This window comes from Scophthalmus maximus, chromosome 20 (genome assembly GCF_022379125.1).
Source record: "Scophthalmus maximus strain ysfricsl-2021 chromosome 20, ASM2237912v1, whole genome shotgun sequence".
Lineage (NCBI taxonomy): Eukaryota > Metazoa > Chordata > Actinopteri > Pleuronectiformes > Scophthalmidae > Scophthalmus > Scophthalmus maximus.
In genome coordinates this window covers 16,497,453-16,512,746 of record NC_061534.1, presented here as the reverse complement: position 1 = coordinate 16,512,746, position 15,294 = coordinate 16,497,453, and the positions used below count along the sequence as shown (strand labels likewise).

The following is a 15,294-nucleotide window of genomic DNA, read 5'->3' as shown; positions in this document are numbered from 1 at the left end:
CGATATCGTTTTTTAATTGATCAAATAAGAATTCTGTTGCTGCACACATGACATGGCATGTCCTACAGACCAATGGACACTTGTTTTGTCTGGCCAAACAGAAAATCTAAAGCTGCTCCCACTCATGGATTGAGCAACTAATCATTGCTGACTGAGGACTGTTCTATCATCAAAACGGTGTGAATTATGTTAGGCTGGATATAATCAAACTTTCAGACAAAACTCAAAAGGTCTTTCTACAGAAGTGAATATTTTAATGAACACAGTTGTCAAAGGAAAAGTGGGATTCTGAGAGGCAGCCACCTGCTTGACCAGAGGCAGCAATGCTGAAGTCAGTTTACTGGAATGAGAAATAAGTGCAAGTTAAAGAGAAGGTATCTCAAAAAACAAAAACAAAGACTGAACAGCAGAAATACAATAGTTTGTGCAATTGCAAACACAGTTTAAGTATATACAATTATATCGTCTTTCACTGAACATTCAACAACAACTTCAACTACGCTTGGACTATGAGGACTTCCCCGTCTCTTTGTAGGAAACTTGCGGCGTTATTCATCTCTAGCGGGTTCAGTCAACTCTGTTTGTTCCCGCACGTGCCGAGCAGCCAAAGGATTTCTTTGTAAGAAACCATCAATGAGTTTTTTCGAGTGCTACAGACGCCTTCATAAACACAGCAAGGCTGCAAATACTTCACCGGTTAAGGAGACTCCTGTGGGAATTAGAAACCTGCATCTGTAATCTGATAACATTCATTCTCGAATAGCTGTTTGACGTGATGAAGAGCAATACTGACAACAATATCAAAGCTGAACTAAGTAAGAAATATTTTTTTTAAATACTGACGACAGACAGTACTTTCAGTACAATTTGTTTTATAAGACCAGTCAGTCTTAAAAATGGCTGGTGGGCTTTTGGAGGAATAGTTAAGACATGTAAATCAACACAAAATAAATATATAACTTACTTGCAAACTTTGAAATTACAGTATTTTAAGCCATTTCTATACTGTATTATAAATCTCAACTTGTTTTCATAAAAAAAACACAAACTACAGGCAGAAAAATACAGAACTCAGAAGCTTGATGAGAATAATGTATGTAAACATAACAGAGACATTATCTGGAACTCAAACCAACTTTGAAGTCTAACCTGAATATGGCAGGAAACATGGGTTTGCTTTTATTTACTGATCAACAGCTCTTAGACCTGCGAACATGACGAGGAATCTCTCAGCTCCTTTTTCCTATCAATCTCACCATCACAATCTGGATCATTAAGGCGGAGTCTTGGGGTTGGTCTAAAAATGCAGTGTGGCAGAAGGCCAGATGGTCGAAAAGCCAAAAGGCTCGTGTCCCAAAACAGTTGCTGGTTCAAATTCCGGTTACATCAGAGGAAATGTGGGTGAAGAAAAACAAATAAATAAAGACTTGTCCATTTCCTTCACACGGCGTGAGGGCCAGCCAAAGCAGATTTTGGAGTATGGCCCGTCTTTCCACATCCTTTTTTTTATTACTCCGCTTCCCTCTTTGGGGGATCACCATAAAATTCTTCTTTATAAAAGAAACATAAATTTGTACAAGTATTAACAAAGGGGAGGAGGAGGGAACCAAGGCATTTAGTGTTTGGGTTCTATATTGATCCACAGAGACATTATTTCACATCCCTCAGTCCCACATTCAGAACATTTTAATGTTTTTTGTTGTTGTTGTTGTTGTTTTTTGCCATGGTGTCTAATATCTCAGCCCACTACACTTTCAGGGTGTGTTGTGTCTTGGGCCAGCCCAAGTCCCTGAGTTATTAGTGTTCTTCGCTCTCAGCCGGTGCTGAGGATCTCAGCCAGAGTCTGAGTCGCTGGTGTCCGAGGATGACGACGAGGAGGACGAGGAATTGGAGTCGGAGCTGGAGCTGCTGCCGCTGAGGCGCGTGGGCTGCGTTTGAGTCTCGACGGCACTGGGCTTCTCCGCTGAGGGAGGGAGAATAGATTACATTGAATAAATAAGATTTCTACAGATGCAACCGGTTGAGATGAAAATGAAAAGAACTATTCATGTATCCATGCAAAATCTCTTATGAAAGACAAACAATAATCAAGAAAAAGAACCTGTATATAACAAAGGTGTTAGAAGACACACAGAAGCGGTTTTCAGCTATGAACTCGGGGGGGATTTGCGCACCGTATTTTCCGGAGCTTGCCGTTCATATATGAAGAAAGTAGCAGGAGATGGTCTGGGTCAGATGTGTTCACAACAGGGGGAAAATTTCCGCAACATTCAGATGAGGGTTGACGCCTGGGCAGAGCGCCCAGTTGTTCCAAGTGAATCTTCCTGCTGTATTCTCATGTTAACATTTGTCGGAAATTTTTACTAGGGGGCTAGGAGAAAAAGTTCTGGAAAGTATCCTGATACAGCCCCTGTGGAAAAGTTCAGGGGTGGTTTTGGATTGTCCTTCCTATCGTCTTTTCCTATCTACTATTCCTTGACCTCAGTGGACAACGTCATGAGGTCAAGGAAAGGTGTAAAGGAGGATTCATAAGACTCAGAGAATCCGACTCCACTGACACTATACTACGTCATTATGCGACGGTGGGTGGCATTGACGTGCCTCTGCCGTGGTGAAACTATACATTTCCGAAGATGGACTACAAAAAACGCAGCGGCTCCATCCAGCATCAAGTGTATCACAACTGTGTGACATCAGATGTAAATGCTTCATATGCAACGGTAACTTATATGATAAAGAGTATCACTTCTGGGTCGTATTCATACTCTTCTCCTTCTACTACTTCAGATTTAATCGTTTACATTCGTGAATGGTGCGACATGTTAAATATTGCTGCCGCAATGAATTGTGGGGCGTCTATTTCTCCTTTCCTTTCGCATAGGAAAGTCCAGTGTACCCTGTGCTAAAGTAGATAGGAAAGGAAGCACTGAAGCACTTCCGGGTGCTTTAAAAGACTTCCTAAGCAAATTTGACAATTCTACCGCACCCCTTGAAAATGAAGATGTACGAGCTCACCTTTAGGTTTCGCAGGTTTCTTGACAGAATTCAGTTGTCCGCTGACATCTTGCAGCCTCTTCTCCAGCTCCCTCCTCTTCTCCAGAGTCAGCTCCTCTTTGGACTTGCCGATGCCGCCTTTCTTCGCTGCTGCAGGTGAAACAATGACAAAGCGGTCACACACCTGGCATCCACATTGTACTGCTGTGACTGCTGTATTAGTGGTCTGGGTAGTGTATACAAATAGTCATCAGTAAAGGGATGGAACCATGCAAAATAGAGGTATTGATAATCTATTTGGTCTAAAACATTACATGATAAAATTGTTAGAAATTCCAAAGGGTTTTTTTTCCTCCCCAAAATTGCTCCATTTGTAAACCAACAGTCTTAAAACCCAGACAAATTCAGTTTAGTCACGTAAGACAAAGAAAAGCAACAAATGCTCGCATTAAAAAGGTGGAAGTATGTAAAGTTTCGAATTTTTCCTTGAAATAAATGATGATCAATAAATGATCAGAACAGCTGCAGAGTTTTCCAGTCTATAGACTAATCATTTTAGCTAAACACTCTCCACATCAGTTCCTTTTAGCTGAGACCAACGGAAAAGTTGCAACATCATTCTGCATCTTAGCTTCCTGGGCAGCTGACTTAGCTCTTTTTAATAAGGTAAGGCAAGAAGAGATATGAATGCTCAATACATAAACATTATATTATATCATATTACAGTTATTTAGTAATGAGTATAGCTACTACTGCCATTCATGTGGAAAACTTAACTTCCTGACATGACAACTGTACAAACTTCCATGACGTGTCATTGATTAAATACTTAATGCATCAAGAACTGTGTTTCAGCCTTGTGCATACTAACTCGGAAAGGTCATGAATTTAAAACCTTCCATGTGGAATAAGCTTCTCAAGACCCACACGGCAGCATTTACTCAGGAGGAAAACTAGCTCTTCATTCACCGAGACACACAGAGTAGCAGATGAATAAAAGATGTGGGTGCAGAACCCAAGTCAAGTGCGTTAACTGGCTGAGAAAACGACATTACGTGTCTGTCAATTTGGTGCAATGCCAATTTACATTTTTATAACTTCAGCAGTGCAGTCAGAGAACAACCTAACTGTTATGATCCATTAGGAGGATTTGTTTATTTGTTATAGTTCATCTATATATAACCACAGTGTGGTTAACTCCCTTCTTTAAGTGGACAACCCGACACACCTGGCGACACTCATCTGAGACGCGTCACGGCATCTGATGAGTGGCGACCCAAACAATTGTCCAAGAACGACAAAACCCTTGGAGATCGAAACCAAGAGCACGGATCTTTTTGTTTCCTTGACCACTTTTAACTACTGTATGCACGGGGACAATTCCCCACCACTTCTGAACTGAACTGAACTGAAACAAAAAGAGTCTGAGCTGGCCGAGCCCGGATCCTAGCGTGGCTGAAGGGGACGCCCGACAGACCGCATCGTGGATCACAGGCCCGCTGGTGGAAGACGTCAGGATTTTTGGCTGGAAAGCGTGAATAGCCAACTACCTCCCTAGTCAGACAGATTGCATACACATAGGTAAGTGAGGCATACATCCAAGTAGAACTGCATACAACTCAGGGACTGAACTAAATGTGCCAACGCGCCATACACTGTTCCTCATGGAGTTTAGTGTAGTCTCTTGACAGTTTTTGCTTCAACTGCCGGCTCTTACCTTTTTTGCGAAAGGCATTTGATTTTGAAAGTAATGTGAAGTCCTATTTTTTCCTCTTTTCTGATTGCCAACTAAATTCCTGTTGAGCATGGTTAATGCAGTATATTGCCAAAAGTTGTTACAAAATTTGAAGCATGAAAGTGATACTACTGAAACTATATGCCGGGTACAACACTCAATGACAAAGGGGGGCGCTATGGAGCCACACCCGGGGCCTTTGTCCCCATGAGTTTTTGGTCATGGGAAGAGCATAAACACGGTAAATCCTGTGAGAGAAAAAAAGAATGATAACATCTTTACAAAAACAATAGGCCCTTGCACCTCCGGTGCAGGAACCCTCCAGTAGATACCAGGGGCACTGGCGCACCTCCAGTGCTCTGGCCCAAATTATTAACCTGTTATTAACCTATTATGATTTATATATTTAACCACTGCTGCCTTAACACCAACAGGCCAATACAAATAGTAGCCTAGGCTAATCTTTAGCCCAAATACAGTGTAACGGTTATCTATAACTAAAAACATAGAATGTAATAACACCCCCCCCCCCCCCACATAGAAACCATTGCAAGAGCGCATGAAACTCCCTCAAGTCACCTTCTGTTGACGCCTTTGTAGGGTTCAGTGTTTACCATAGAATTTTGAGAGACTATGTGGATGGACGCGAGACCCTGTAGCGGGGTCGGGGAGCAGAAAACGTTCTATATTTTAAAGTTAAATCTATCAATCTGGGGAACTTATAGATGGCCGTTTTAGTTACCTAGTAGTTCATTCTCACCTAAAAGCAAAATAGGAAAATGTTTTAATAATTTTCCAGGACATTTTCATGTTTCTCTCATTTCCATGTGTTTTCCATGACTGGAAAATTGGTCACTTTTTTTCTAGGTTTTCCAGGACGCGTGGGAACCGTGCTCATTTAAAATATAAAAAGCTAAACAACATAATAAAACACAACCTGGCTTGCTTTACAAAACTCAGCGGCTTTGAGATGTATTGATGTCGTCTTCCCCTTTCTATGCCGTGTGCTCAGTCATCTATGAAATTCAGTAGCAGTTGCGTGCTTGCAGTGTGTAAGTGTTTCGGTGGACGTTTCATCTACCTTGCTCGCCGTACGGCTTGCGGGGCTTCTTCCTCAGACAGGTCATCACGTAGCGCTCCAGCTCTTTCAGCGTCGAAGGCTTGAGCGTTTCGAAGTCGATCTCAATCTCCTCCGGGTTGGTGTCCCTCAGCGAAGGCTCCCTGGCCTGGATGATGTGGACCACGCGACCCAGCTTCTCTCCCGGCAGCTTGTTGATGTCCAGGCTCAGCTGCCGCTTCTCATCGTAGGACATGGGCACGATCTCCTCCTCTTCCTCCGAGTCGTAGTGCGGCAACATGGGAGGGGGCACTGGGGGGCAGAATGGCTTCTTTGCGGTCCTGAAGAATTGCGAGAGGAGATTAAAATCAGGACAGAGATCAATATCAATAGCAGCTGCTTAACTTCTGAACCTGCAAACAGAGATATGAGATAATTCTTCTTTTTTTTCTAAACCTATACAGAATCATTCAGGTGGGAAATTCATTTTACTACTGACTTGCTGTTCTTGTTGCTCTTCTTGCCCTGGCTTTTCTTTACTGGTGAGCCACCTGCTCTGGCAGATTTGCTCTTCAGTATCTTGCCGGGCATCTTCCATTCCTCAGAGCCGGCTCTGCTTCTGACACCACGACTTCTCTTCTCCACCTTCTTCTTTTTCTTCTTCTCCTTTTTGTCCTTCTTCTCTTTTTTCTTCTTGGGCTTGACCATGGGGCCTTGAGAGAGGGCAGCCAGCTGCTCGTGCATGGCTCGCAGCTGTGAGAACATCAAGTTAATAAAATAAAAGTTGGTCTACACATGGATAATGGTAATAAAGACAACATGTTTTACATAAATAAATAGTAAATTGAAGTCTTACTTGTGTGCACACCTGATCCTGTAACTCAGCCAGGCGATGCGCTCGCTCTTCCTCACTGTCTGAGCTGGGGCTGCTCTCGCTCTCCTCACTCGCACTGCTGGGCTCATTTTCAGAGGTGGAGGAAGATGACGAAGAAGAGGAGGAGGAAGAAGAGGAGGAAGAGGATGTCGGGTGGCCGCTCAGTGACATGGTTGCAGGATCCATATGTGGTTCGTCTGGCATCTTGGCGAAACGGAACTCAAACACATCCTGGGCACAAAAGAAAAAGACCAAATCAAAGAGTGAGCAGTTGGAATAAAATCTCAACAACTGAAAAGACTTTTGCTCGCAGGCTGCATTCCTCAAATTCATTCTTAATGTTTCACAAAGTAGAATTGGACAGCTACGCTCACCTGCAGCTTCCGTGCCATGCCGACAACATCGTGGTCGGGTGGGTTGTACTTGTAGCAGTTGGAGAACATGAGTCGGACGTCGCTAGCAAACTGCTGAGCATCCCTGTATTCACGACAGTCCATCTTTCTCTGAAAAGAAATTTGGTAAAATAATTCCAGTGCTTTAAACACACATTTCAACTTTTGGAAGTTAATTAATGACTTGCATTTCACAGTATATTGAATTGTCAGCATTTTACATTTTAAACCAGTTGCACCTAGTTGCTTGGATCATCAAGTCGCTTCTGTAGTGGAATTAACACATTGGTATGCATACCATTATCCTGTTGGCCCACCGGCAAATGCAGACATAAAATACAAAGCTTAAAATTGTAGAAATATTCATTCCTTGTGAAAATAAGAAAAATACTTAAACTTACGTCATGTAAAACATACCATATTTATTTATGACAATTGCTTTTTAAACAGAACAAGTAAGATACATCTTCCTAAAAACAGGCTTGGATGATGTTCTCCCTGAGACAATCATAACAATAATACCCACGACCAGGGCAAATTTGGCCTATTTCACAAGTGACAAAGTAACTATACATAACTTCTGTTCACAGGGAACCTTGGAAAAGTGCATTGTACAACTTTACAGCAATTAAACCCAAATAAAATAACAGTGTTCTTTCACAGTAAATGTGCCTAAATTAGTAGACTCCATGTGCTTATCAGACTACAGCTTAAACTCTATATTATCTGAAAACAGAAGCTCATTCTGTGACAATACAATCTTTAAAATTATTAACTAAAGTCTGGGCTCAATCTGCACTTCATTGAGATGTGCAAACAAATCAAAGCTTCAACCCTTACTAGGGATGCATGATATTGGATTTTTTGCCCATATCCAATATGCCGATAGTTCATTTTAAATATCGTCCGATACCGATAACGTGCCAATTAAGGCTGCAGCTATCATTTAGTATATCGATTAGTAGATCGATCTAAAAGATTATTTTTTTCCGTTGAGTGGAATAATCCTTTGGTTAACTTACCAATAAATAAAATATATATATATATGAATCAGATATATGGTTCAGAGTAAATGAAGATGAAACACAACATAAATAAAAGATTACATTTTTGCCTAAAAAAAGAAAACTATGTAATAATGCAGATGAAGCAAAAAAAAAAAAAAACTTAGCACAATATCTGAACATTATCCCTGCCCAATTTCATGTTGATAAGGTAAAGCAGAGCAAAGTTACAGGCTTTATAGGGAGATGGTCAGATATTCCATTGGAGGTTTCTCACTTTAAATCTCATTTCAATTATTTGTCTTTGTTTTAGCAAAGAAGGGTTATCATCTCTCTCTACAATCTATTTCACCGGACCTCGCCATGCTCACAGTCACTTGCCTAGAGGCTCTCTCTCTCTCTTCCCCGTTCTGCCACACACAGACTATGCACATATGCCACTCATATAACACAAGCTTTTTCGGATAAAGTTTAATTTCCTGCATTCTCCAGAACAGGAATTGCCATCACTGGGGATGAACGTTAACAGTGCAATGCGTCGACGCATTCTACGCAAATCGCCAAATTTACATAATCGATTACGTCGACGGGTTGTTGCAGCCCTAGTGCGGATATTATCGTGCATCCCTAATTTAAACCGTTAAGAAATTTGAAAGAACATCACTTTACTATGTAATCAGTAACTCTGATCATTTAGATGCTTTTATCCAAAGCGACTAATTACTAATTGTCTATGACTTTTTCTAGGAGTTAGAAGTACAGGAGAAGTCACCTTGATGGTGCTGAGGTCCATGGGGCACTTGATGATGTCATGGTAGTCATGAAGTCCCAGTGCAGTGGCATCCACAGGTGTGTAGAACGGCCAGGCATACGCTGCATGCTTCTTTGACAACATGTCTTTCAGCAGCCCACTGCAGTGCCTCAGCTGCGGGCTGAGTTTGCTCTTCTTTAAGGCCTGAGGCTGGACAGAATCGGGCAGGTCCTTCTTGGGGGGTTTGATGGGCCGTCCGCTGCCGACTCTGCGTCCACCGCCGGCCATCATTGGCTGCAGGAGGACAGGGCCTCCGGGGCTCCTGACGAGGCCCATCCCAGGCGGAGTATCTAAGCTCATGCCCCCCATGGAGGAGATGGTGTGCATGGAGGGGTCGTGTACTTGGCCGCCGTGTCCTCCTTTCCCTAGACCTACCATGTGGGTTGCTCCAGACATGCCCACGCCTGAAATGCCCACGGTTAAGCCCATGGTGGAGGGGGTGGTGGTGTCCGCCTTTCTTTTAACACCTTTCTTCTACAGAAAGAAAGAGGTTGGAAGTCACCATGATTACGACACTGCTGCTTGCAATTCAATGTACATAGAATATACCAAATATTGTACGTTTGCTTGCATGAGGTACTCAAAGGCCTTTTAAGATACCTCAATTGTTTTATTTTATCTGGAACAACAGGCAACCACTTCAGAAACGTCTACACTAATTATACTGAGTATGATTATCAGTTTTGTGTTTTGTTGTACATACCTTGGTTGTGGGCTGTGTAGGGGGCAGGCCCATGATGTTGGCTGGAGGCAGGCTTTTGGTCAGCATAGTCTGGGGAGAGTTGGCTATTGAATCCCCAGTGTCTGAGGAAGAAGGGGAGTAGGCCGACTGTGACACCGCTGGCACCTGCTGAGCCCTAGAAGCTGAGAGATGAAGTCAACTTTTAAAAAAGAGGCAGAGTTTAAAACACTCAGATTTTTACTATAGATTGACAGTTGACAAACATTAACAGCATGTTTTCACTTCATTTAAATTCTGCAAGACATCGTCACTGACTCACCATTGGAATTGCGACCTCTTCCCCTGTTGTTTTTGTTTCGAGGAGCTGGAGGAGGAAGCTCGACTTCCTCCTGGGGCATCTGGGCCACCTTCTGGAGAAAGATCTTCTCCAGGGACTGGGCCATCAGCACAATGTCGTCTGTCGGCTATCCATGAAAACAATTTATAAAGACATTAGTACAATACAAAAAAGCCTGAACAGTGAAAAGAAAAAAGGACGCATTTTAATTTCAATACATGAATTATTGAAGCTCAAACAACTTGTTTTATTAATGCTGTAATAATTAGCTTTTAGACCAAATAAACGTTTGGACATTTGGCAACAGTTTTTGTTAAACAGATGTTTGAGAGAAAAATCAAAGCTCCATCACGTTTTCAAGGTAAACGCAGCTGCTTCCAATGCTACCCAACTGCCTTGATCTATATTTAGGCCTGTGTTATCACTACTGGGTCTATCCCTCTTGTAAAAAAATTTAATTAAGAGCATAGCAGCATTTTATTAGATAAAAGGCAGAAATTAAACAGAAAACAAAAACAGGATGGATAAAGACCTGATTTCTACCTTTCAACCTACCTTGTTGTAAATGTAACAGTTGGTGAACATTGTGCTGAAGTCCTGTATGCACTCACTGGCACTGCGGTAGAAGTTGTTCTCTAGACGCTTTTTTATGGTCCCCATGTCCATGGGCTGTTTGATAATTTTATGGTAATCCTGAGAAAGACAAATGTTTTTTTTTGTTCGTGCATTGACAAAAACACACTGATCCAAAGAACAACCGGTGCAAACACTTCTTTCGAACATGGTCCCAAAATGTTAAAAATAACAAGATGAGAAAAGACAGACACCTGAGACAGATTGCTTTTTTAGAAAACTGTCATCTGTGAAAATCTACAAAAACTATCAGTGAAACATCCAATTGGGGATATTTCATTCAACATCTTGGCCTAGGCACTACGGTGAGTTGCAAAAACATGAATAAAACTACTCACTGGTAGGTTAAGCCTGTAGGCATCCACAGGCTCATGGAAAGGCCAAGCAAAGTGGTGCCTCCAAAGGGACTTTATCAGGGTCTTCTGGAGGTACTGCAGCTGGTTGGTCAATCGGCCTGGCCGGACGGGATCCTTGACTGGGGGCTGCGGTGGGACGGGGGGTCCCTGGGTCATATTGTGCGGCAGAGAGGGGCTCTCGAAGTCCTCATACAATAGGGAGGGCTTACGAATGCGTTTGCCCGAGCTGGAATGTTGGTCCATCCCGCTTCTGGACAACCCGACCAGGGAGCTGAAGTGAGGGAGACAAGGGAAAACAAAAGGATGGGAAAGAATAGAGGGAGAGAAAGAGCAAATGAAAAGAGGAAGAGAGAACCCATTTTGTGTGGGAATACAAAGACATACAATATCCAGACAAGACAATTTCCAGCATTATGGATGCAACCATTGATTCTGATCTGCCAATTGCTACAATTGGAACAGCCATTGCATAGGTTCAAAAAACAAACATTCATTTTTAATAAAAGGCAGGGTGATAATACCCCGCCAAAAAAACTTGTGTGGCTTATAAATTCATTATGAATCGTAGGAAAATTTTAATTGAATGTAGCACCAATTCCCTTCCTGTTGCTGAAAGTTCACTTGAATTGAATTGACAACACTTTTATGATAAAGTTGGAACAATTAGTCAATCTACTCAGGAAAAAACGATTTTGATAATCAATCAATTGTTGACAAAGTTGTTTTTACAAGCACAAATTCAAGGTTAAATTTGCCTATTTTTCTTTTCTTACATTATTTTGAATTGATTGTTTGCACTGTTGCTCCGACAAAACAATACACTGACCACGATACCTTGGCTTTTAGTTAAATTGCGATGGGTGTTTTTCACTGTTTACTGCACTGGTTGAGTATATAACCGACAGAATAATAATGGCTCCCATCTCATGTATGTTTACCCCTTTGTCACTACCTAACAAGATGGTTTTATTCTAATGGTGAATTTTGAAGCCACTTTTCAACAACAAAAAACAATGATCTTTTGCATTTTGTGATAAGCTGCAATAACACTGAAAATGTGTTAGGCTATGCAAGGCCTTTGTGCTTCCACAAAAAAATAGCTAAGCTTCCAATATGTCGGTGTCAAAGCACATTGCAAAAAAAATTAACAAATGCAAAAATACATCCAACTATGTCACAAATAGATACAAAATTTTTTGTTTAAATCTCACCCCTGCACTTTTCTAGCTAAAATTTGTGTGATCTCGTTTCTTCCCATACGTAAAATGAAATTACTTATCAGTGCCCTTTACTGAGGCACTGTGCTCTCACAGTCGGTCCCCGGGGTGTACAGCTGCCCACTCATCCTCCAGTTATAGTAACTGTGGGAGCAGTGGGCAGTTGTAGAGCCCACAGCCGAAGAATGGGTGAAACACAATGGAAAAATATACCATTAGGAACTAAGAGAGAGTTAGGTAAAATAAAAAACAAAGACTAGGCAGATCTCAAAATGCTCTACAAGTTGCACGATCTTCAGTCTTGGCTGTGGTCCAACAAACAGACCTAAGAGCGTGTACTATACAGTACAACAGTAGTCAAAAGAAAGCTCCTCTGAGCCGATCACATGGACCAGATTTAGAAGAAGTTAAACCTTACCCCACAGATCAGGACACACACCTGCCCCACTGACACACAAACCATGCAAAGCCTGTGAGCTGATTTTCTACATCAGTCAGAGTCCAGGCAACTCAAAGAATGGCTCAGTCACATTTATGTTTGGAAAAAAGCATGAGCCAATGCATAGTAAACACATAACAATATAAAACTTTCATTCAAACATGTTTTAGACTTTGGGATATTTATCAAGAAATTGTTCTGTAAAATAAATGTAATGGCTTGATTTGCCTAAATCTCAATCGCTGTAATAATCAGCTTAGTCTTGTTTTGTTTGCGCGTGAAGAAATTCTGTTGAGCTCAATTATCTGCTGCACATTATTATTTGTCACGCTTCTCTAAACTTTTGTCAGTCAGGATCCTGCAGAATGATGACTTCTTGTTTTCCAGTGATCTGATCTGATTGGTCAGCAGTTGGACTGGTGACTGACTTTGATCTCTTACCTCGGACTTAATCGTTCAGTATTAGTTACCATGGTGATTTAGAAGAAAGCCAGCATTGTTGGATGGAAAATCTTTCAAAAATCATAAACTTTTGACAACATGCAAGATATAACGCCAAAATCCTATGAGCACAACCAGCCTGGGACCCGGCCTGTTTCTGGGAGCTCATTTAATTCGCTCTGCCAGACTCCGACTGGATCCCAAACTTGCCAGTCCAATCACAACGCATTACCTGATAATGGGCGGGGTTTATACCGTGACGGGAGAGAAGCGACTTTTGTGAACAACCGAGGCTGCCGCTGATGAACGAGCATTTCACTGAACGTACCCCGATATTTTCACATTTCTCCCAATAAAAACTACAACACAAGGTTCACAGACATGGCGGGATCATCATCACAGACATCTCCTCTCACTGGTTGTAGGTCTGTCCAATTGCCTCCAGGTGCATTGTGATCTGCGTCTCCGTTGGTAACTTATTCTATGGTCTTGCGATTTATTATTAGTGCACAGCTCCATTATTTGTGTATATATTATATATATATATCTTTGTCAATTTAACCTGCCTCGACAAAAAGTGCACCGGTCTTCATGCATTAGCCTACAATGCATCGTTATCGCAGAAGCGGTGAGCGACAACAAAACAAAGACACGCCCCCCGCATTCACAATTCCGCGGCGGAGGAATCGCGTGGGGTGGACGCCCCGCCCTCGCTGTTTGTAAACACCGTCTCACGACGGACAGGTTCCCTGTCCAAACGACACGGCGCTGCTGTATAAACGGGTCAAGACATGAACCGAGGGTCGGTCGATCACAAGTCTTTTGGCCGCAACATACAGCCGCTCGTTCGCCGTCTGCTAGCCGAGTGCTATTCAACGAAACCGAACAGATCTGTCAGACCGCCACCTTTCCGGTCACCACTGTGTATTCGCTTTACCGGACACGGTGTTTACCAGCCGCTATCCGATGCGGTAGCCGCCAGGGCAGCGGGATTAGGGTTAGCAGGGTGCCTGAGCAATGAATGACAAGAGAGCCGGTGGGGCAGCAGCTGTCATTTGCGGTGCCTTGTGCCAGTTCACTATTAAAGCTTCTTCTTTCTTTTTTTTCAACAACAAGGAGTTTACGCAACAATTACGTTGATAGTAAGCAAGCCACGCAGAGAGTGTATGTCGTAAAGGCTATAGCTAAAAACCTGCGCCAAGACAAGCTAGCGTTGTTGTCGGGAGGCTAGCGGCAACAGTAACGTAGCAACATGGCATTTGTCGTCATTCCACCCCCGTGGGCGCAGCAGAAACAACCGAATCTCCTCACTTTGACTCGAAACAACAACAACAACAAAAAAACGCAGCGAACATTACCTGTCGTGAGGCGGGTTGACAGCCGCTTCCATCGGAAGGCGGAGCGTTGTTACGATCCAATTTCCCCACCGCTGTTGACGGCGCACTTCCACCGGAACACAGCTGAGCTCCTCCGCAATGAAATGGCGCCTATGCGCTTCCGTTTGACTCTATATAAACCCACCACGTGGCAGTGTTGCGTGTTTCCTGTGACGGGCGAGCTGACTCTGCCGTCCGGTTGGCTGCAAGCAGGCGTCTGTCAAACAGAGCGCACGCCCCTCGGTCCGCGGTCTGTACATCTTGTTCTCCTCCCCGTCGTGTGCTTTGTGATCACAATATAAGCGGCAGTCGCACTGCGTTTAATAGCTTCCGTTTTCAGACTGTGGCTTCACTAACAGGGCTTTACTTTCACAGACGACTTGTCCGTCTTTCTTCGGGGAAGGTTATCGGACATATTTCAGATGTCTGCAGCATGTGCAGGTTTTCTCTGCCTTAAAACATCTGCAGGGGCTGGCCGAAATAGTGGCTGCGGCAGCTAGCTGTGGCGTTTCCGGTGGCCGCCACAGCAGCCACTGCATTTTCAGCTGTTCATGGCATCTGCCACTGAAGCTGCTTGCTTATCAGCCGTACTTAGACACCACTGACCACGATTATGGACTTGAATTTTCATCTGTAAATCCTTTGCCTAGGGTTGAGTGTTTGTCATGTAAGATGTCAAGAAAATGCCACTGCAGCTGCTGTGTGTGTGTGTGTGTGTGTGTGTGTGTGTGTGTGCGCGTGCATGCGTTTAAACTTTCATACACTAAGTAAGAAGAGCCAGATCATGTAAGGCTTGACCATCCAGCCGTTGTAAACTGCAGATGACCAATATCAGATATGGACCTCAAACATAGGCACAACACAAGGCTACTAGTCTTGGCTGGTTGGCTGGTCACTGGCTGCTGAGGCCTGCCACTGGAAAAAGGCCACTGTTTAGCTGCCTGAA

General features: G+C 43.0%; 1 protein-coding gene across 4 annotated transcripts; it reads right to left on the bottom strand.

Moving 5' to 3' along the window:
* Nucleotides 1-230: 230 nt before the first annotated feature.
* Nucleotides 231-14,485, bottom strand: brd2b (bromodomain containing 2b). 4 transcript variants are annotated; one of them, XM_035607706.2, is made up of 12 exons: nucleotides 14,331-14,485; nucleotides 10,858-11,146; nucleotides 10,442-10,579; nucleotides 9,869-10,013; nucleotides 9,571-9,731; nucleotides 8,829-9,341; nucleotides 7,035-7,163; nucleotides 6,643-6,891; nucleotides 6,286-6,539; nucleotides 5,811-6,127; nucleotides 3,016-3,144; nucleotides 231-1,963 (listed from the first exon to the last, which is right to left on the bottom strand). In XM_035607706.2, the coding sequence occupies exons 1-12, from the start codon at nucleotides 14,360-14,362 to the stop codon at nucleotides 1,833-1,835; spliced, it is 2,487 nt and encodes an 828-aa protein (XP_035463599.2). In that variant the 5' UTR covers nucleotides 14,363-14,485; the 3' UTR covers nucleotides 231-1,832. The 4 variants fall into 4 exon arrangements, with proteins under 4 accessions (XP_035463599.2, XP_047185341.1, XP_035463600.2 ...); XM_047329385.1 differs by having other exon boundaries at nucleotides 6,655-6,891; XM_035607707.2 differs by lacking the exon at nucleotides 14,331-14,485 and adding an exon at nucleotides 12,973-13,161.
* Nucleotides 14,486-15,294: the final 809 nt, after the last annotated feature.

Coding starts and splice junctions, on each gene's coding strand:
- brd2b (XM_035607706.2), bottom strand. CDS start 14,362: ATGGAAGCGGCTGTCAACCCGCCTCACGACAG. Junction 11,147..14,330: donor GTCAACCCGCCTCACGACAG/GTAATGTTCGCT, acceptor CCCTCACTTCAG/CTCCCTGGTCGGGTTGTCCA. Junction 10,580..10,857: donor CCTACAGGCTTAACCTACCA/GTGAGTAGTTTT, acceptor TGTCTTTCTCAG/GATTACCATAAAATTATCAA.